Source organism: Moschus berezovskii, chromosome 4, assembly GCF_049115385.1.
Source record: "Moschus berezovskii isolate FMDL1 chromosome 4, NW_MosBer_1.0, whole genome shotgun sequence".
Taxonomy (NCBI): Eukaryota; Metazoa; Chordata; class Mammalia; order Artiodactyla; family Moschidae; genus Moschus; species Moschus berezovskii.
Genome location: NC_142463.1, coordinates 59,682,094 through 59,705,773, shown reverse-complemented (window position 1 = coordinate 59,705,773; position 23,680 = coordinate 59,682,094). Strand labels below are relative to the sequence as shown.

The window sequence follows — 23,680 nt, the reverse complement described above, 5'->3', positions numbered from 1 at the left end:
ATATGTGAAATAATATAAGCTTTGTTCAACATATTTCCTGTAAGTGAATACACCCGATCCATAGGAGAGCCACCTGGAGCCTCACTAATAGCCAGTGATGGTGATGGGATTTTAATATAGTTACCTGTCCTTAAGTTTGTCAAATTCATTTCTGAGTCGTGGCTGCAGTGAGTGGAAACGGGAAGAAAAGTAAGAGAGTGTACAGGAAAAACTAGGACCTCTGGCAGCCGACCAGCATTGTACCAAGTTCCACTGGCTTGAGTCCCAGGGTAAAAACAACATAGAGTAGATGGTACAGAGCAGAGCAAAGTCGACACTCAGGTGACATGGAGTTAAGTCTGCTGTGACTCTGGGGTTTTTGTTAACACAATATAACTAAGCTTAAATTGATATATACAATCAAGTTGGCTGCTAAGCACATTGGGAAGATAAACTATAGGGAATTTTATAATGCTGGAGTAGGCTAATAATAACTAAACCACCTAATCAATCTTAAGATCATAAAGAAAGACAATCAAATATGTGTTTCTTTTCATAAGATGCAACAGAAAATTATTGGGGTGGGGGGGACAGGTAGCGTGGAATTTAAATTGGAGGTTATCAGACCAGCCAAAGAACCTAGAAGGTAGAAGAAAAATTTTTTCTCTCCTGTAGGAGCAATGCATCAGTCAGATGTACATTAACTTGTTTGTGTACTGGTTAAACAAACTAGGTACTAACACATTTCCGAAAATTAAATAATTGAAATCTCCATATCATTTGAACCTACCTTTTTTAAATTTTTTAAAGTATGGCAATGGTTTTTTTTTTTCTTAAAGGCTAAGATACATATAAAATAATTTATAGTAATAATGTAATGTTAGGGTTTAATAATACAATGGTGAGAGGAATAAGAGAAACCAGATTAGCTAGATGTTGTTGAAGCTGGGTAATGAGGACTTTTTTATCAAAAGTAAAAACTTTTCCTTCTCTCAGGATATCATTAAGAAAATAGAATGGAAAGTCACATACTAAGGGAAATCATTCAGAATATACATAGACTGACAAAAGATTCGTATCAGAAATATATAAACAATCCTGACAGTAAAGCATCTGTCTACAATGTGGGAGACCTGGGTTCGATCCCTGGGTTGGGAAGATCCCCTGGGGAAGGAAATGGCAACCCACTCCAGTACTCCCATGGACGGAGGATCCTGGTAGGCTATAGTCCATACAGAGGATCCTGTAGGCTATAGCCCATGGGGTCGCAAAGACTCGGACACGACTGAGCGACTTCACTTTCTTTCACTTTCACTTTCTATAATCCAATAATAAGACAAAAAACTCAACTAAATGGGCAAAATAAATAAGCAGATAGTTTACAAAAAGATATATGAATAGCCAAAAAGCACATGAAAAGTTGGAACAGTTTTCAGCAAAATGTAACTTAGCAACTATACAAATGAAAAGTAAAACCAAAATGAGATTCCATTACAAACCACTAAAATGGCTAAAATGAAAAAGACATTTGAAAAGATAATTGTAAGTGCTGATGAGAATGTGAAGCAACTAAAACTCTAATTGTTGTTAGGAATATAAAAGGGGACAACCACTTGGGAAAATAACGACTAGCAATTGTCAAAATCTGGAACAACCAACCAAGTGAGTAGATACAAAAATAGGGTTGTGTCCTTATAATGGAAATTCAGCAATAAGAATGATTTAATTACTGATGCTGGCACCAAAACAGATGAACCTCAATAACATTATACTGTGTAAAAGAAGCAAGATCAAAAAGAGCATATAGTTTATGATTCCATCAACTGAAGGTCTAGAAAAAGCAAAATTATAGTGACATAAAACAGATCAGTGGTTGCTTGGGGCTGGGAATATGAGAAAACTATCAAGGATTATAAAGGACCCTTTTGAAGTGGCTGAAATATTGACCAAGCAGTTGGTTAAATGGGTGTACATTTGTCAACACTCATCAAAAAGTACACTTAAAACAGCTGCTTTTATTGTATATAAAGTATACGTCAAAGTTGATTTTAAAAAGCTGTACTCAGATATAATTATAACATATAATTTTACCATTTTATGAGGTCATGTATAAGGGTAAATCATATAATCAAGTGAAAACAGGGATTCAAGGAGAAACCACAAAGGAGGAGAATCAAATTGTCTTAATAAACAAAGATACTGTAGTCACACTCTAAGTTTAGATAAGAACATTGAATGAAGACATAAAAGGATAATGGGCTATTTTAGTTCTCATGTCTAATAACAGAAGAAGTCCTAGGACAAGGTTGAATCTTGAATGTCATTAAATTATAGATGATATTTTTCACTAAATTGTGAAATAAAAGATACATAAATATATTGGAATATGTAAAATCATCTTCATAGTGTTAATTCTTGGGTAATCAATACATGAATATATTAAGATCAGGACCTTATTTTTTTGTATTAAGGTACATGCGACGAGTTGACTCACTGGAAAAGACTCTGATGCTAGGAAAGATTGGGGGCAGGAGGAGAAGGGGACGACAGAGAATGAGATGGCTGGATGGCATCACCAACTCTGTGGACATAAGTTTGAGTGAACTCCGGGAGTTGGTGATGGACAGGGAGGCCTGGCGTGCTGTGATTCATGGGGTCGCAGAGAGTCGGACACGACTGAGAGACTGAACTGAACTGAACAGTTGATTAACAATGCTGTGATGGTTTTGGGTGAACAGAGAAGGGACTCAGCCATACACATACATGCATCTATTTCACCTAAATCATATCCCCTATGACTATAAGTGTAAGTGAGAAATAGATTTAAGGGACTAGACCTGACAAAGTGCCTGGTGAACCATGGACGGAGGTTCATGGCACTGTACAGGAGACAGGAATCAAGACCATCCCCAAGAAAAAGAAATGCGAAAAAAACAAAATGGCTGTCTGAGGACGCTGAACAAATAGCTGTGAAAAGAAGTGAAAAGCAAAGGAGAAAAGGAAAGATATACCCACTTGAATGCAGAGTTCCAAAGAATAGCAAGGAGACATAAGAAAGCCTTCCTCAGCGATCAATGCAAAGAAATAGAGGAAAACAATAGAATGGAAAGGACTAGAGACCTCTTCAAGAAAAGCAGAGATACCAAGGGAACATTTCATGCAAAGATGGGCTCAATAAAGGACAGAAATGGTAGGGACCTAACAGAAGCAGAAGATATTAAGAAGAGGTGGCAAGAATACACAGAAGAACTGTACAAAAAAAGATTTTCACGACCCAGATAATCACGATGGTGTGATCACTCACACTCACCTAAAGCCAGACATCCTGGAATGTGAAGTCAGGTGGGCGTTAGGAAGCATCACTATGAACAAAACTAGTGGAGGAGAGCTATTTCAAATCCTAAAAGATGATGCTGTGAAAGTGCTGCACTCAATATGCCAGCAAATCTGGAAAACTCAGCAGTGGACACAGGACTGGAAAAGGTCCGTTTTCAATCCAATCCCAAAGAAAGGCAATGCCAAAGAATGCTCAAACTACCGCACAATTGCACTCATCTCACAAGCTAGTAAAATCATGCTCAAAATTCTCCAAGTCAAGCTTCAGCAATACGTGAACCGTGAACTTCCAGATGTTCAAGCTGGTTTTAGAAAAGGTAGAGGAACCAGAGATCAAATTGCCAGCATCTGCTGGATAATGGAAAAAGCAAGGGAGTTCCAGAAAAACATCTATTTCTGCTTCATTGACTATGCCAAAGCCTTTGACTGTGTGGATCACAACAGACTGGAAAATTCTGAAAGAGATGGGAATACCAGACCACTTGTTTCTTGAGAAACCTGTATGCAGGTCAGGAAGCAACAGTTAGAACTGGACATGGAACAACAGACTGGTTCCAAATAGGAAAAGGAGTACGTCAAAGTTGTATATTGTCACCGTGCTTATTTAACTTCTATGCAGAGTACATCATGAGAAATGCTACGCTGGAGGAAGCAGAAGCTGGAATCAAGATTGCCGGGAGAAATATCAATAATCTCAGATATGCAGATGATACCACCCTTATGGCAGAAAGTGAAGAAGAACTAAAGAGCCTCTTGATGAAAGTAAAAGAGGAGAGTGAAAAAGTTGGCTTAAAGCTCAACATTCAGAAAACTAAGATCATGGCACCTGGTCCCATCACTTCATGGCAAATAGATGAGAAAACAGTGGAAACAGTGGTTGACTTATTTTTTTGAGCTCCAAAATCACTGCAGATGGTGACTGCAGCCATGAAATTAAAAGACGCTTACCCCCTGGAAGGAAAGTTATGACCAACCTAGACAGCATATGAAAAAGCAGAGACATTACTTTGTCAACAAAGGTCCGTCTAGTCAAGGCTATGGTTTTTCTAGTGGTCATGTACAGACGTGAGAGTTGGACTATAAAGAAAGCTGAGCACCAACGAATTGATGCTTTTGATCTGTGGTGTTAGAGAAGACTCTTCAGAGTCCCCTGGACTGCAAGGAGATCCAACCAGTCTATTCTAAAGGAGACTGGTCCTGGGTGTTCATTGGAAGGACTGATGTTGAAGCTGAAACTCCAATACTTTGGCCACCTGATGTGAAGAGCTGACTCATTTGAAAAGACCCTGTTTCTGGGAAAGATTGAGGGCAGGAGGAGAAGGGGACGACAGAGGATGAGATGGTTGGATGGCATCACCGACTCAATGGACATAGGTTTGGGTAGACTCCAGGAGTTGGTGATGGACAGGGAGGCCTGGCGTGCTGCAGTTCATGGGGTCGCAAAGAGTCAGACACGACTGTGTGACTGAACTGAACTGATTTTCCCTCAAAATTCCCTCTCGGGCTTTATTTTTCAGAACTCAGTATAAAACATGTACTATATACATTATGAGAAATCTACAGATAATGTTCTTTCTTTAATTAAAAGAACAATTAAAAACCAGTGTGAAGTATCATCATGTAGAACTCCGAAAAATACAACTATTAGGAAAAAAAAAATTCCTGACCATTCTCAAACTGAGATAAAAATGTCTCAGACATATAACAATATGTGTGTTCTAAATATGTGAAGCTGATTGGAGCAGACAATGTCAACCTGGCCTATCAAAATTTCTTGCACTCTTAGAAGGAGCTTAAGTGGGAAATTTTAGGGATTTTTTGTTTGGGAGGGGTCATTGTTTTTAAAATAGTCTTCAAAAGATTTAAGAAACAAATGGAGGTCACAACACAACACTTCACATCCTTTTTATGATTTATCTTCTGAAATAATCAAGTCTACACTCCTTTACCTTATAGGCACATCCCTGACAACATCTAAGAATAATTGTTTAATGTGTATCTTAAGAAATTCATTAGACTACTAAATAAATTAAACTCAGAAATAACAACAGCTCTAGACAGAGAAGAGAACTTTTATTTTCTATTTCTACTAAGCAATGGTAGACTATCACTTTCCTTGTGACTGCTCTCCCAAAGCAAGCCAAATTATTTTGACTTAAAATGAAGTTATTTATCACTTCAAAACCTCATAAAGTAAATAAAAATATGATTTTAATAATACCCTCTTTCTAAAAACTCAGTTATTTAAAATTTTGTATCTAAATCCAGGTATCATAATTAGATTTAGGTCTATTTCTCCCATACAACTTGCTTTTCTGCATTTTTAAATATAAAGTCCCATGTTTCAGTAGACACAATAAGGCAATAAGATATCGCATCCTAGACAGCAGAACTTCATTCAGTATCTGCTGCTCCAATACATTCTTTTCAATGATAGAGTAGTCTGTGTTCCCTTTTGGTTTTTTTCACATTTATGCTTTGGAAATTTCTTTACTTTACTAAGGGATACGATAAACTTCATCTGAGCTTAACCCCACTGAATAACAATTCTAAATCAGTCAAGCCTATTCTGACTGACAAGTCAATTCTATACTGATTATAGTATAATCATTATATATTTAGTATATATACATTATATATTATAGTATAATTGGTATAGAATTTTACTAATTCATTAGTATAATTTCACTGAACTTACGGTACTTCTTTCAAATATCATCAAAAGTGAATTCTTGCCTCTCACTGCCAGCATTTAAATTCTAAACGATCTTCCAAAACTATCTGCAGCTATTTTACAATCTATAAAGCATGAATATTCTGCTCTATGGGGGATGTACATCACTGACCACATTTTCACCTGAAAGCAGTTGTGTTTAATATAAACATTTGGCTCACATATCTGTGTGCCTAAAATATTTGACTGGGAGAACACATTTCAGAAAGTAATTTAAATTCATTAGGAACATATCATATAAATGGAAAAGCATTTGCCCTAAAAGCATTTTCACTACTTAAGCAATCCATATTCTGGCATTTAAGTACTCTAAACCCTTCTTTCCTTTAATGATTTTTTGGTTGGAAAAAAGTACATCAAACCAACTTTCATAAGACATAGAATAGATTTTGGCTTTTGCATTAATTTTATGAATGTGATCAATTATATTTCTTATTAAGGGACAAACATAATTTGACCAAAGAAAAGCTTAGCACTTGGAAATAACTCAAAAGATTCACAATGGAATCATAATTCTCTTAAACATCTATCTTCTAAATAAAAATTAAACTTAATAATAGATTCACTCACCAATATTTTCTGTGGGCATTGACACCCTGGTTGGTTCTACGAGATTGTCAGCCAGAACAAAAGCTCCTTCTTCCAATGTATCCAGCAACATCGTTGCAGTATGTGCTTGTTCAGAAGAATTCATGTGTTTCCATGATTCCAAAGCTTCAGGTCTCAGAAGATTGTCCACTGTATCAACAATTGCCTGCATCCATTAGAAGATCATCATTAGTATTGACTGCTTCTAGTACCAAGGTGATTTTCAATCACTGACTAGTGAAATTGTAATATTTATCTATCTTGTAATATTTATCATATTACACATACTTTATTATATCAAGATAAAAATATGATGATTTACTCTTATGGAAGAATACCTGGACAACACATTATCTGGCCAACTTGATGTCTGACCCTTCAAAACTGAAGATTAGTAGACTACTATTTAATTATAAAGACAAAGTATAAAGAAACAGCTCGTTTCTGTTTATCTAATCATATTTCAATCATTGAAAAGAAAGAAAACCAGCGTCAGCTCTTAATCTGAGGTATTACACATACATGCATGGTCACTCCTACATATAATCTCAAGACTTAAATGTTCTAAATAGAAAACATTGGTATCTCTAGAGTACCCTAATATAACTGCTTGAAAATTAAATCATGTTGGCTTTGGGAACCTGAACTAAAATAGTATCCAAAATTGTGCCTTATAACATTGTCTACTATTATCATTGGGAAAAAACCAAGATGATTTCACAGTTTATAAATTATTTGTGAACATTTCCAGTCTTCCAATTCCCTGGCTAGCTAAAAACACTAGAGAGTATACCATTATGTGTAAACAATGATTTGTTTTTAAGGGGATCAGGAAAACAGTCAAAATATTTAAAGCCTGACTAATAATTTAATAAAAACAGAAAGGCAAAATAAAGTCTTTATAAATACACATGTTATAAATATTCATATATATAGGTTCAGTGTATCACCATGCAAAAAATATTAAATAAAAAAATGTAATTCAGTCAGTTATGCAATTGAAAGTTGGCTTTTGCACAGATACTTACTGTAGCTGTACACTGACTATGGCTTAATAACTGAAATCACGAAGTTTATTTACTCTTTCTCTCATGTACCTAGTCATAGTACATCATTAAGCCCAAATATAAATTGCTCTGATCTACTGGCAATCATTGAGAAAAAAGAACATACATTGTACAAACACAACAAAAATGGCCTGTTTGAGGTACTGTATTGAAATGAGCAGGTGGAAAAGTTCTTCGAGGCTACTGTCAGAGTGAGATTAATTAGCTTAATCCATCTTAATATCCTTGTTTTGTCTGCCATGTGAGTCACCAAGACCTTCCTGGCAGGTAGAAGATACTTGCAAGTGGAGTCAAAGGCTTTTCTCTCTCTCTCTACTGGGAGATAAAATAGTCAAAATGCTCACTTTGATACTGCTTCATCCATTAACTGGAGTGGAATAGAAAGTGGTCTGCTGAGGCCAGATTCATTAGTTTCCAAGAAATACATACTGGAGCCTCTAATCTAAGCTACAAACGAATCCTTTGTCACAAATCAGGAATTTGTTTCATTTGCATAGTGTAAGTCAGCTTCTAATTTGTAATTTAAGGTGTTTTATTAGTCTTATCTGAACAGAGAAGCTCATTTGAGACATACTGAAAACAACACTGGTCATGCTGAAATTAAGGTCATGCTGAAATTTACTACCTATAAACATAACTCACTGATGGTATGCTTTCACTAATTTGAATCAGTCCTTATTTATTATCATTTGTATTTTTCTAGTGGAATCAAAACGATCATTATGCTAATCATATTCCTGATTTGGCAGTAGTAGTCTCCCTGCCAAAGAAAAAAAAGCTGTTCTACTCCCACTGAGATATACATCCTGGGCAACAAACCAATTATTACATTTCACACATTAACTAATACCGTAAAGGTAAGCTGAAAATTTCAGTATGACAAATTCTATAAATTTCAGCATGTAATTCTTTGACCCCATTAAACAGGCTAATAAGGGACTTTCAAAATATTACTACCTAAAAAAACTTTCCCACTGCTTTTTCTTTTAAAATTCTCAGATCCAACAATGTCTATTACTAGCTAGTGAAATGCTATTATTTCTCCAGATCTTGCCAACCAAAATTGGTGAAGTCATAGCTGCTGACTAATCTCTCTTGCACAAAATGTACAAAGTTCTTTTCTTTTGTTTTCATACATGTATAAACTAGTTCTTCAAAGTTTGATTGACTAGGAATACGGTCCCCAGATGAGTACAGTTAGAAAGTAACTATACCCAGCAAAAGAAACTTCTGAACTTCACAGAATAAAACAAAATGTAATGTAGTATTATTATTTTGATCTAGCATACATTTAGCTTGGCATAGTTCTATGGTTAGCCTCACCACATTTCCTATTTTATTTGCATATACCACCGAGGAAAACTGGCTTCAGTAGAAAAAGATTCTGAGGCAAACAGTGGCTTTCTGTTCCTATTATCCTTCACAAAAACATATATATCTACAGTACGGTCACATTACTTATATTTCATTCCTAGTAACCCCTCCCAATATCAACCTGCTTCTAGTAATGACACCTAAAATTTTCAAAACAAAGCCTATTTTATTTAAGAGTACACCACAGAGATAAGAAAGCAGTGACTTTTTCATGCACATACATTATGACTATACAGTCTTTGATATGATAAACTGCCAAGAATATATCATAGCTGTTTTACTGAAGTTGTTTTTAATCCACAGAGATGACAACAGGGGATAACAAGACTTTATGATTACTTTCCAATTCAGAGGATATTTCATTTAAATTCCTGTCTGTTTGGCTGAATGCAAAAACAGCAAAAAATATAAAAATAAGCTATTTGCTTATTCTGAGAGTAGTATACCTGGGAAAAGAAATATTTGTACAGCTGATATGGGGCATATTACATAATTATCAAAGACTGAAATACATTGGTTCATGCAGCAAGATGATAAAGCGTAGCAGGAAGCTGAAGAAGGGAGAAAGCAGGGTGACAGCACAGGAGAGATACCTTAAGGTAAGCCCTGCATGTCTTCTCTCGTTTTTGGAGCTTTTTAGTAAAAGAAAAGAAAATCAGAGGTTAGATTTTTATCTGTTGCATATGGGGAAAGAAGAAGAAATCCTACAAAAATTAAATTGGTGGTCCTGAGCTCAGTGTTTATCATGTACTGTAGTCCTCTGGATTTCTGTCTATACTGACTGCCAAGACTGTGTATTCACAGCTTTTAGCTTTATTTTACTAAGTATAATAATGCAAAGTATCTTGATAAAACTAGAGACAAAATATGTAATAAAAAGCAAGAGAAAACCTATAAAGTAATTTTAGCCACAGATTTCATATTCATATTAATTTCATATAAACACTTTATAGTATGGTTAAAATAACTATCAAATTTTTGTCAAGGTAAGAAAAATTAGTAGCACTAACACACTGTACTTTTACCAAAAAAAAACTTGTCCTTCTCCCCAAACCTAATATTGAAAACAACTTTTTAGTATCAAACACTCCTATATGCATCACAGTTGTTATAATCACACGAGTTGCCTGTATTAGTATATGAGTTGTTTAACACAATCTCTCCAATTGCAGATAATGCCTTCCAAAGTGAGAGTACTGACAACAACCAAGTAGATGAAGTTTACCACCAACTAAATTTTCCTCAGGTAATTAGCATCATCTGGGGGGCAGCGAGGGGAATGCATGTTGCTCCTTTCGCAACTACAATTATTTCTTGAGATATGAACCAAATTAGAAGTTTTGTTTCTATTCGTATGTCATGGGGACCAAAAGTTTGGCAGTCAACTGCTGAAGAATCCAGAGCAGACACAGAAAACGTCTAATTGAAAATAACAGAAAATGTCTCCCTACCTTGTTATAACTCCGTCCAGCTGAATCCTTTTCACTAGGTTTCAGTTCCTGCAGCTGTGCATCAAGAATGTCCACCAACTGCTCCATCAATCTCACTGAAGAACTCACATCACCAGCAAACACTGGCCCTTTGGTATGTTTAGCCAGTTCATTGGCAAGGCTAGCAGCATTTTCTCCACTTCTGATCTGAAATGAGAGTTTATATTATCTCAGTAAATATTTCTTGTTGTTTGTGGCTTCTTGTTCTTTTCCCAAGGATCTATGTTGTGGTGAGAAAAATATACACAAATATGTCAAAATCTGCAACTAACTGAGACCAATAACTTTCTCTTTATTTCAGATGATTAAAGGTTCTTAGATCCTCAAAAAGAAATTCTTAGGCAGGCATTTAAAGGAAACAAAAGAGAAAAAAAGTCCTTTAAAAAATTTTTGAGACAACTCTCATTTCAATGCAACCATTTTAAACTGCTGCTTAAAAAGCTTATTAATTTATTCTAATAATCCAGAAATGTAAGTCAGAATATAATCAGTATAACACTGAGGGTTATTATCTACTGCTTGCCTTTCAGAAAGGTAGGTGGAAAAACTAAAACATCACTACACTGCACTGTATTAAAGTTATTAATGCCTTTAAAGTCATTTTTACTTATTCTGTCATAATCAGCTGTGATATGAACATCTGCTTGCATTCTGTGGATTCAGTTGCAAACTTAATGATATTTGATTTATTAGGCCAGTGCACTATTTGTCTTACGAACATCAAAAGAAACAGAACAAACTAAATATGAATGAAATTAAGCAAGTATGTATTCATTAAAAAGCTTCACATAGAAAACAGCATGCCCTAAAACATATGTAACTTTGAATAAATAGTTTACAGACAAAAGTATGCATAATTTTTTACTTTTATACTGAACAAAGAACAACGAAGCTGGTCTTAACATACAAAGCTAAATTATTTATGTTAGAAGTTAAAGCCCTTAATCACCAATGTGTATCACATTAAAAGGTTCCAACCAACCTTCTGAGCCAGCTGATTTACCCAGTGTGAGGTACAGTTGCTAAGATCAGGGCCCTTAGGGTTCCATGTTCCGGTGGAAAGCACGCAGAGATACGAGGCAGTTCCTACAACAGACGCAGAAAACAACAGTGAAATTGAAACCATTTTTCCTGCATGCATTCGGGAACCCACTATGATGATCCTACTCTGTGTGTTAAATTTTGAATAAACGCTAATGGAAGTAGTTGACAATAACTGACAAAAAGCAGAATATAAACAGTAAATATAAAGTCGGCATGGAAATATCAGACATTTACAGCAAACAAACAAAAAGCCCTTTTCCTTGGGACTCATCCAAAATGATACTTTGTTATGAGAAACACAGCTGTAAGGCAGTCTCACTAAAGAATCCATGGGCCTAAATCTCAGGCTTGACCTAGGACTTGAAGAAGGAGCAGGAATTCAAAGCCTGATCTTAAAAGACTTTTATAGTTTCAAAGCCTTTAAGTTGTCCATATGTGCTATATTACCAAAGTAACAAAATAACAATTAAGTTAGCTATAGTAAATCTCTCTTTCCTCAAATAAAATCACTTCAGTGTAATTCAGAACCTACTTAAAGTTTTAATAGTATATGTAGTATCAATATTTGACAGGAAATACCTCTCGTTCCCTTGGGACACGGTCGTTCAACCATCATTCCCCTTTGTGTCTGAGGCCACCTTATCCCCCTCGCGTCTAATGCTTCGCAGAATCTCTCTGGCAGGGGAAAAATATTTGTTACAGGAGGAATTTTGGTTGTAGACACTGCTGGAGGTGCTTTTGTCCCTTTGCTTCCTTCCTGCGATCCAGCCACAGTTGTGCTCATGGGGCCTTTCTGTGAAGTAGTGCTTGTGGTTGATACTGTGGTTTTGAACATCTCAGCTGAAGAAGTTATTGTCACAGCTGTGGTAGGCACTATGGGAAAGAGATGAGTATGTTAATCTCAAACACACGTCACATTCATATGTGAACGTCTGCACATGCACACACACACACATACACACACATAAAACACAACCGTCCCAAACCAACAAAATGGGGATCACTGAGAATATCCACAGGGTAGGAAGAAGAATGAATCTCTTCATTTATTCCAACTTATTCCTATTGTTGGCTAAGTACCTGGCAGTTTGGGTTTTACCCTATATTTTGCTCTCTGTGTTTTAGGCTTACTTCTCAATGAAATATTTGATAATACAGTTTATGTACAATTTCAACATATATCACCTAACAGGAAATGAAGGATAGTTTAATGTAGAGTTTCAGTGTACATATCAAATATGGTGTCATATCAGATACATAATTTAGAAAAAGCCATTTCTTATATAAATTCATACTCTGAAACAATAAACTTCAAAGTATCAACAAAAGTCTGACCATTACATATAATTAGGACAATAGAAAATTTCAAGTCACCCACTCTACATCTTACAGGGAAACAAATACTGTGACATCTTTCCACCCAGCAGCCATTCTTGCTTGAGAGATTTTTGAGCACGGCTGATTAGATCCAAACAGAAGATAAGCTTGGCATGCTTGTTCTGTTTTAGTAAGGAAACATCTGAGGCTTTGACATCTTTACTTTTGAAAACATAGGTATGAAAAGAAACTAGTTCTGATCAGAGGTTATATGTAATCTCATCAAGATAATGAGTTGGACCAAATCATGCCTAATTCAAAACCAACTTTACATATTAACAGTGAGTTTAAAAGGACCTACAGTTAAATCACTTAAAAGCAGAAATTTAAAAAGAAAAAAAAAATTAAGATTATTCTGGACTTCCCACATTATTTTTAAACTGTTAAATCCATTGCTGCTGCTGCTGCTGCTAAGTCGCATCAGTCGTGCCCGACTCTGTGCGACCCCATAGATGGCAGCCCAATGGGCTCCTCTGTCCCTGGGATTCTCCAGACAAGAATACTGGAGTGGGTTGCCATTTCCTTCTCCAATGCATGAAAGTGAAAAGTGAACGTGAAGTCGCTTAGTCATGTCCAACTCTTAGCGACCTCATGGACTGCAGCCCACCAGGCTCCATCCATGGGATTCTCCAGGCAAGAGTACTGGAGTTTAATGTTTTCCTTCATTAATGACCACATAGTTTAATAAACAAAAAAATTCTGTCAGTAAAACTTTAATGGCATCATTTAAAATCAATTAGGTGATCACACTAAAGTTTTATCAACATTTAGATTACTGAATGTTAAGACTTTATAATTTTGAGGCTTTAAATTTAAATCAAGTAGAGCAAATTAAAAATAACTATTTGTAATGATAATCTTATAAAACATTAAGTTATTTTATGGTTTTGCTACACGTAAGACTAGAACATTAAAACTTCTTGGAAAACAAGTTCATATTATCACTGACATAATTAGTATTTTAAGCTCTGGTCCCTAGACAGTTTGCGTAATTCTGACTCTATAACAGTGTATGCTAAGTTTATCAGAAAAAGCAGTATACACCTATTTCTAGTTCTTTAGTAGTGACAAACTTCCTGTTACCAATAAGTGCAAGATACACTTTTGACAGTCTCTTCATTCTATCACTGGAGAAACTTCTTAACCAACTGGTTTATTTCCAGGGCATTGGTTACCAATTATATGAGAGAATCCCGTGTACATTAGTCAAGCATCATGCCTAGCCAGCTGTTGCAGAAACCTATTCAAACCTGTTTATCTTTTTTCTGTAAAGCACTTGCCTGACATCTTGTTAAACCTCATAATTTTCTTTTGATTACAATGCAGCCAATATTTCAGTGCTTTCTCAATTAACATTTGTCAAAAGCATCACAATCTTTTGAAGAAGTGTTAAATGAGTGTTGGTGAATCAAATCTTAAAGAGGGTGGGAAATCAGAGCAGAGAGAGAAGGACAGAGCAGAATGGTTTAGTGCTACCCCATCTGATGTATCCCTTGACACTGTACTAATTAGTACATATTTAATGATTGAAATATGTATTAACAATATACAATTAGTGATCTGTTCGCTAAGCATCAGTAAAGAATCAAATAAATGAGTGAAGGTAGGTAATAAAATGACCTCTATTAAATGCACAAAACTTCCTGAAATATTCTGTAGCCCATTTCCACGTGTCACTGACGATAACATTTTCATATCTTTTATCTTTTGTTCATTAAAAGAAGTTAAACTTCTTTAAGCAACACAGTCTTCATTTGTGAATCAATGAAATATTGGGGTATCATGAAAATAAACATCAACTTTTAGTGGCAAAATTGAACCCTTTAGGAGGACAACTACAAAACTGTGCAAGGACAAGATTTAAGAACTTCAAGAAAAGCAATTTTCTAATACTGAAGCTAGAGATGAGGAGGTATTTATAAAAATTAATGTTTCTTTCCTTAGATGAAGACAGGTCACAACAGGGCACCCCATGATGATAAAAGCTTACATTTACTCAGCATTTATGTACCAGATGCTGTGCTAATCATCACTCATGGATCATCAGATCATCTTATTTAATCCTTACCACAACCCCATGAAGTAGGCACTATGATTATCTTTCTTTTACAGAACAGAAAACTAAGCATTGGAGGAGGTTAAGCAGTTTGTTCAAGGTCACTTGTCCATATGCTCTTAAATGTTAGGATCTTAATTTTCTAGACAGAAGATTTTCATAGACTCTGAGAAAGTATGGCACCCCACAAGCAATATGTCCTTATTTTGGAGCACTTAACTGACACTGTGCTCTGTGTAAATCTCTAAAAGAAGAAAAAAATGTGGGAATATAAGGTACTAAAACACTCATAATAAAAAGTTTCACAATGAAATGTTTGTGGCAAAAGGCTCAAAATTCAAGAACGTCCTATAAATGGTTACAGGAAACATGACAAATCACAATAGAATTATATTGTAAATCTAAACCCTACTGTACACAGCCTTCCCAGAGTTAACAGGTGCCATATCAACACACAGATTAAATGACTTAGCATTCTACCTACCATATATCGTTTACGTACAGAGACCTAGAAACACTGACATTAATTCTAATAAACATATATATTAATAGGTACCCATGAAAACCTCAACAAACACAGTCAGACTGGTTCAATTTACTATGCCAGTATTTATTAAGAACTTGTTAATTATTATCAGCTTTTTCCTATGTGAAAACATTTTAAGGTTAATATGTATTTATGATAAATGAGAGGGTAGCTATTTCCCTCTTCCAAATCCCCAAATTCATCCATTATTCACTGAATAAACACTAGCTAGAGTGAGAATATAGTCTAGTAAGACAAAAACTGAAGATTTATTAAATTTACCCTTATCAATATCTAAAAACACAAATCATCTTTTAATTACCATTCATTATCAGCAGGAAGATGTTTTAAGAAATAAGTATTCTATGTTAAACACGTCTTAAATAATAAATCTAACTGGCTCTCTTAAATAAATTCCCCTCATGTTGTTTGCCATGCTTCATTATTACTTTAAGTCAGATACTCAGAAACCATCAGAACTCAAGACTATTTTCCAATAATGTTTGGGATATCAAATCTGCAGACAGATTCAGGTCAGTCGCTCAGTCATGTCCAACCATTAGCGACCCCATGAATCACAGCACGCCAGGCCTCCCTGTCCATCACCAACTCCCGGAGTTCACTCAAACTCATGTCCATCGAGTTGGTGATGCCATCCAGCCATCTCACTCTCTGTCGTCCCCTTCTCCTCCCGCCCCCAATCTTTCCCAGCATCAGTCTTTTCCAGTGAGTAAACTCTTCACATGAAGTGGCCAAAGTATTGGAGTTTCAGCTTTAGCATCAGTACCTCCAATGAACACCCAGGACTGATCTCCTTTAGAATGAACTGGTTGGATCTCCTTGCAGTCCAAGGGACTCTCAAGAGTCTTCTCCAACACCACAGTTCAAAAGCATCAATTCTTCGGCGATCAGCTTTCTTCACAGTCCAACTCTCACATCCATACATGACCACTGGAAAAACCATAACCTTGACTAGACGGACCTTGGTTGGCAAAGTAATGTCTCTGCTTTTTATATACTATCTAGGTTGGTCACAACTTTCTTTCCAAGGAGTAAGCGTCCTTTAATTTCATGGCTGCAATCAGCATCCACAGTGATTTTGGAGCCCAAAAAAATAGTCTGACACTGTTTCCACTGTTTCCCCATCTATTGCCCATGAAGTGATGGGACCAGAGGCCATGATCTTTGTTTTCTGAATGTTGAGCTTCAAGCCAACCTTTTCACTCTCCTCTTTCACTTTCATCAAGAGGCTTTTGAGTTCCTCTTCACTCTCTGCCATTAGGGTGGTGTCATCTGCATATCTGAGGTTATTGATATTTCTCCCAGCAATCTTGATTCCAGCTTGTGCTTCTTCCAGCCCAGCGTTCCTCATGATGTACTCTGCATAGAAGTTAAATAAGCAGGTTGGCAATATACAACCTTGACATACTCCTTTTCCTATTTGGAACCAGATTGTTGTTCCATGTCCAGTTCTAACGTTGCTTCCTGACCTACATACAGGTTTCTCAAGAGGCAGGTCAGGTGGGCTGGTATTCCCGTCTCTTTCAGAATTTTCCACAGTTTATTGTGATCCACACAAAGGCTTTGGCATAGTCAATGAATCAGAAATAGATGTTTTTTCTGGAACTCTCTTGCTTTCTCCATGATCCAGCGGATGTTGGCAATTTGATCTCTGGTGCCTCTGCCTTTTCTAAACCAGTTTGAACATCTGGAAGTTCATGGTTCATATATTGCTGAAGCCTGGCTTGGAGAATTTTGAGCATGACTTTACTAGCGTGTGAGATAAGTGCAATTGTGCGGTAGTCTGAGCATTCTTTGGCATTGCCTTTCTTTGGGATTGGAATGAAGACTGACCTTTTCCAGTCCTGTGGCCACTGCTGAGTTTTCCAAATTTGCTGGCATATTGAGTGCAGCACTTTCACAGCATCATCTTTCAGGATTTGAAATAGCTCAACTGGAATTCCATCACTTCCACTAGCTTTGTTCATAGTGATGCTTTCTAAGGCCCACTTGACTTCACATTCCAAGATGTCTGGCTCTAGGTCAGTGATCACGCCATCATTATTACAGATTAAGTAAGTATAAATCAATTCAGATTAAGACATAGAAAAGAGTTAATGTATGACTGAAATAGCTTTTTTTTTCCTAAGCCAACATTATAGAGGAAGAAAGCAAATGAGAAAAAATAGACCTAGTTTAGAATAATGGAGCAAATTAACTAAGTAAAGAACACAGGAAGCTAAAAATTTAAAGGAAACAGGAATATGTAATTGAAAGCATTATGAAGGCAAAGTAATAACATACTTGTGCTGTTAGGAATAGAAGCCATGATTTATAAATAGGGAAAAATACTGCAGCTAATACAGTGTGAAACAGTCCATAATTAAAATTATCCATTTTACAACACAATATATATCTTGGCTACATACATGATAGCAAAGCCAGTACACAGACATGCTGCCTGTGGCTTACTGGTTTGACCTAAATGTATGGGCCAGAATAGTTCTGCAAGGCCCAATTTACATGCAGTTAGATATCAGCACACATCCTGGACAAGCGAGGCAGGAGTCTCTCTAAAAACATTTGAAGATAAGTTATAAAGAGCAAGCAAATAAGAGAATATGCTTCAAACATCAGCAAGAAAAATTTAGGTCAGATACAATTTTTTACCACTAAGGGTTTAATAAGAAGTCAGTATGGACTTTCACCTTCTGAGAATATATAAGAATGGCTATTTTGGATAACACAACACTGCTGTAGGAATAAAGCTACCATATATGGCAAAGTTTCTCATTTTCAAAGCTAGTAACTGCTTTTTCCAAAAAGCACCCAAATTAACAAAGATTCCTTCATCTGAAATGGGTCAAATTATTTACTAGAACATATGCCACATGTGGAAAGTGACATTATTACTCATCTTGTATTCCATGAAGTATTCTATTATATATCATTTAAGTACAGAGACCTAGAAACACTGACATTATTGCTAATAAACATATATATTAATAGGTACCCATGAAAACCTCAACAAACAGTCAGACTGGTTCAATTTACTATGCCAGTATTTATTAAGAACTTGTTAATTATTATCAGCTTTTTCTTATTTGAAAACATTTTAAGGATACTTTTAAGGATAATGCCCACAAGGAGGTGGGCAATGATTCCTTGTTGAAATCAATCAACCTGTACTCAACTTTAGTAGGAGTTATTTAATTATCGTTCGTTCCGTCGCTCAGTCGTGTCCGACTCTTTGCGACCCCGTGGACTGTAGCCTACCAGGCTTCTCCGTCCATGGGATTCTCCAGGCAAGAATACTGGAGTGGGTTACCATTTCCTTCTCCAGGGGATCTTCCCGACCCAGGGATCGAACCTGGGTCTCCCGCATTGGAGGCAGACGCTTTAACCTCTGAGCCACCAGGGAAGCCCTATTTAATAATCAGCATTAAAAAAAATTTTTTTAACTTTTTTTTCCTAATGGAGGGGAAGAGATTTACTGTTACCCAAGAAACATTTAACAACTGTGAGGGCAATACAGGTTACAAAAAAAGATTAATACATATTCTCCAGGCAAGAATACTATTGTGGGTTGCCATTTCCTTCTCCAGGAGATCTTCCAGATTCGGGGATTGAACCCAGGACTCCTGCATTGCAGGCAAACTCTTTACCGACTCAGCTACCAGGGAAGACCCTTTTACAATGTCAAGTTCTGTCAATTACTGAACTTTGCCTATTACAAAACTATAGGATAAGAGAAAAGCATGGTACTAACTTTTAGGAAAACAACTGAGACATAGGAACTATCCCAAAATGCTCGCCTCAAGAAAAAAAGATATGTCTGAATTTAAAAATAAAGGATACTAAGATAATATTGGAGAAGGAAATGGCAACCCACTCCAGTGTTCTTGCCTGGAGAATCCCAGGGACGGGGGAGCCTGGTGGGCTGCCGTCTATGGGGTCACACAGAGTCGGATACGACTGAAGTGACTTAGCAATAACAATAGCAATAGCAAAAAAAAAAGATAATATCAATAAAGATTTTCATGACCCAATGGAAGATTTCATTGTTAACAGTTTATCAATGGTACACTACTACAATTTTAAGCCAACAAACTATAGATATACATGAATTAAAGAAAAAGAGGGCTTGCACGCGTGGCTCAGTCGATAATCTGCCTGCCGTGCGGGAGACCTGGGTGTGTGATCCCTGGGTTGAGAAGATTCCCTGGAAGAGGGCATGGCAACCCACTCCAGTATTCTTACCTGGAGAGTCGCCATAGACAGAGGAGCCTGGCGGGCTACAGTCCATGGGGTCACAAAGAGTCATACATGACTGAGTGACTAAGCACAGCATAGCACAGCACTAAGGCATGTTATTATTGCCCTTATGGTATGAGGAAAAATCACACATTTCATATTCTATTACTCAAATTAGAAACTCAACTACAAAGGCTCATGCTTTTGTGGTCCTAACCCTATGACAATATTTAGGACTTAGTGATTTACTAAGTCACTTACTTACTAACTGACTTAATAAGTTACATTATTCCTTAAAATATGTATATGTATATGTAGCTATGTTTAAGCATGTGGTTGTTTACTGCTTTAACAGAGGAAAAAGATATTAATTCCTGTTCCACCTTGTTGAAGAGATTGATTTAGTTACTCCAAAGAACATTCTGGTTCCTACAATTCTGAAGTAACTCAATAATGTGAAAATTTCAATTAACTCAGAAAATTGAAAAAATAATTCAGATCTTTTAAACACAAATATTATTGTTCAACTAGAAAAGACATAATTAGGCAAACTCCATAATATATTAAGAGATCATTCTTTTATCATGAGTATGAGGTAATCTTATTTTAATGAAAATTCAAAGGTTAATTTACCCTCAAACCTTGTTTACTGCAGAACTGAAGTAACTTGACAAACTAAAATATATTTCCAAAGATTTATAAAGCAACGCTCCTTTATAAAGATACTAAAGAGAACACAAATTTTTAAAATGCTAGCAGAACTGTCTTCATAAAGCAATACTTGGGATCATCTAGTGCTTAGTCCATGTGTAACAGTTAAGGTCCAGAAATATTGACTTAATACCATCACAAATTTATTAGGAAATAAAAACGTGTAATTTTACATGAGGATCTAGAGACAGCAGACACCAAAACTTCAGAACGCTGATGTCTGGCACTGTACATCAAGCCTAGCAAGTCTCCTGGGACTTCCTAACACACATTTCCTTTAACCACTGGCGCCAAGAAGTTAGGAGGTCTGCACACAGATTATAATCAATTCAGAAGTCAGGTAGGAAAAAACACACAAAGCTAACAGGCTTGTAGTTGGCAATACATTTTTAGCAATGGTAATCTAAACTGATGAAGGATGTGGCAATTTTTTGAAACTAACATTTAAATGAAAATTCAAAAAAGAAAATGGACCAAAATAAGGCTAAAATGTACACACTATATGACAATTTGAAATGCCACAATATTATCACTTGCCCTTTAACTATGAAAAGGGGAAGAAAATAAAGAGGGATAAATTAAGTCTTAAAAATAAACTGTTTAAAAAAGATATAAGCATTAGCAAGTAAAATTCTTACCTTGGGCAGGATCAGGTGGACCAAACTCCAGAGAGTATCGTAAAATGAAGTTATTGTTCCACACATAGAGTTGGTTATCTCTTGGATTGTAATCCACTGCAGCAATATACTGGTACTGGTTGGGAAAGGGAACATCTACATATTCTCCTCGGTTTAATCGGGTATTGTAAATATAATCAATTGCATTCTTGCCTGTTTCACTCTCATTGTCTTGATAAACTGACCTGACCACATAAAGGACTCCACAGATCATAAAAGCATTTGAGGCAGCTCGTTTGTCATACACAGTCTCCCACGTTGCTTCAAATCGAAGAGTGTATGGATTCAGTTGGCTAATAACTATCATTCCATTGTTCTGCTCAGTGGCATAAATGACCCATAAGCCATTTTCATCAACTGCTAGGTCAATATCAGTTTTTCCTCCCCATCTATATGGTGAAGTATCATGATAGTTAGCATAGTTAATTATGGCCTCTCCACTCTTAATTCTAGTCCTCAAGTCAAATTTCACAATATTCCTTGTTCTTTCTTTGTTAAAGAAGACAGCACCATCATATACCACAAATCCAGTACCATCTACTCGATTTGGAAGTTTATAGGTTGTTGTTTGGCGACTGTTTTGGAAATCTTCTAAAGATGCATATTCTATTAAAGTATCAGTACGATAGGGAGTCCAGGGCATGAAATAAATTTTATCTGCAGCCTGAAGAGGGTCCTTGCACCAAGCACCTGCCTTTTGTTCAGCTTCATATATACATGGTGAGTCCACAATTGCTTTCAAGGTCCCAGGGCACACAAAAACTAATATTCACAGAGAAAAAACAAGAATTAAGCAAAGTTAAAAGATTATACAAGCAAGCATAAGTTTCAATGATTATACATCAAAAAAGAAAAATTCACCTTATTAACATTTAATTTTACCAAAATTTATACTTAAGACAAATACTACCTTTCTTTCCTCAAGTTGCCATAATCAATGCACAAGTTTATTTTCACAAATACAAACCAAAGTTTAAAATCATTCATAATTATACTTTTGCTATGTGTTTTATCTTACAGTTCTTTATGCTTTAAAACTTTGTGCTTTGTGCATAGAAGTGAACAAAGTACTTTTAGACCAAACTTTGTACCCTCCCTCCCTTAGCCCACTTATAACCCCCAAAAGCAAAACACCAAAATAAAGCAAATAAAACAAAAAGTCCAGTGTGAAGGCTTATTTAGAACTTCTACGGAAGTTAGACTGAAAACCAAAGTACTTCAGTTGAAGGAACATAAATATTCAGAAAATGCAATTAGAAGCAGAGAAAAGTAAATAGAAGGAAAGCAGTGATGAAACGACCAGGAGACCCTGTAACCATGGCATGCTATGGAGAGGGTTCTGGAAGCCAGGCAAGATGACACTTTAATAATAAAATATCCAAGGGTGTCAGAAAAAGAGGTAAAGGGTGAAAAGAAACAGAGAAAGGACAGCTCCCCCTCGCCGACTTCAGAAATTTTACCCCATCACCAGATTTAGCAGTCATATAATTTCAATGTAAACAGTCGACTTCTTTATGAGGTGCATTTATGAGATCCTGCTGATTGTATTTTAAGTCAGGAATGTTGTGGGGGAAGGGAAAGGAGGAGGTAACATCCATAAGGCACATAACAAGGAGCTGGGGTTCAAACTGTATACGTTATTTACCTTTTTGCTCCACTTCTATTTTAAGCATCGGAAGAAAAAAAAAAAGTGCAAGGAAAAAAGAAAAAAGATTAAAATAAATTGACTATTAGTCTAAGACTGAATTCGTAATAGATGCTAAATATAGGAAGAATAAGAGCTGCACTACTTTGGATAAAGAGAAACACACAACAGGAAAACCTAGCAGGAGAAAGATACTAAAGTTACATAAAAGAACATGGATCAATCATTTTAGTATATTAAGGAGGCAATACAAATATGTTGGCATGTTGTTTCACTTAGTGTACCTGAATAAATAATGAAACTCTTCACTAATGTGTGGTATACAGACTCTTGCCTTTCCAAAGTCACTCAGCATTCTTACTAAGTTTTACTTTAAAAAGGTATGCGACAGACACAACTGCATGCATAGGTGTGTTATTTCCATTTATCTTATCATGTGAACTCATTATTAAGCTGACTAAAATTAGGTCAACATAACAACAAGGATATATTTTATAAAATGGCAATTCAATTTTGAAGCTCAGGTCAAATGTAATGAATACTGATATTTTTACATTTTCAAAGGTACGTATGTAAGAAGAAATACATAATTATGCAGCTCAGTATGTTTCAATTTTTTCTATTAAATTTTCTGCTTCTAGAAAAAACCATCTTAACTACAAAATATTAGCCTCCTTTTCAAGAATATATAAGCCTCCCCCTTTATCCCAATAGTTATATTGAAGGATGGGGTAAGATAATATACTTTTCCTCCAATATAATTAGTAACTTTACTTATTTACACATATATTTACTTTATATTATAAAATTCTCATTAAATTC

General features: G+C 35.9%; 1 protein-coding gene across 11 annotated transcripts in view; it reads right to left on the bottom strand.

Moving 5' to 3' along the window:
- Nucleotides 1–23,680, bottom strand: part of ADGRL2 (adhesion G protein-coupled receptor L2) — a 337,601-nt gene that overhangs the window by 35,025 nt on the left and 278,896 nt on the right. For 10 of the 11 annotated variants that reach the window (XM_055403213.2, XM_055403214.2, XM_055403212.2 and 7 more), the window contains 5 exons: nt 21,175–21,975; nt 12,192–12,485; nt 11,551–11,654; nt 10,530–10,715; nt 6,620–6,803 (listed from right to left, as the gene is read on the bottom strand). In XM_055403213.2, coding sequence (XP_055259188.1) covers nt 6,620–6,803; nt 10,530–10,715; nt 11,551–11,654; nt 12,192–12,485; nt 21,175–21,975 — 1,569 coding nt within the window. Of the gene's footprint in view, nt 1–6,619; nt 6,804–9,671; nt 9,711–10,529; nt 10,716–11,550; nt 11,655–12,191; nt 12,486–21,174; nt 21,976–23,680 lie in introns of all 11 variants that reach the window. The other variant, XM_088835428.1, reaches the window with a different exon arrangement.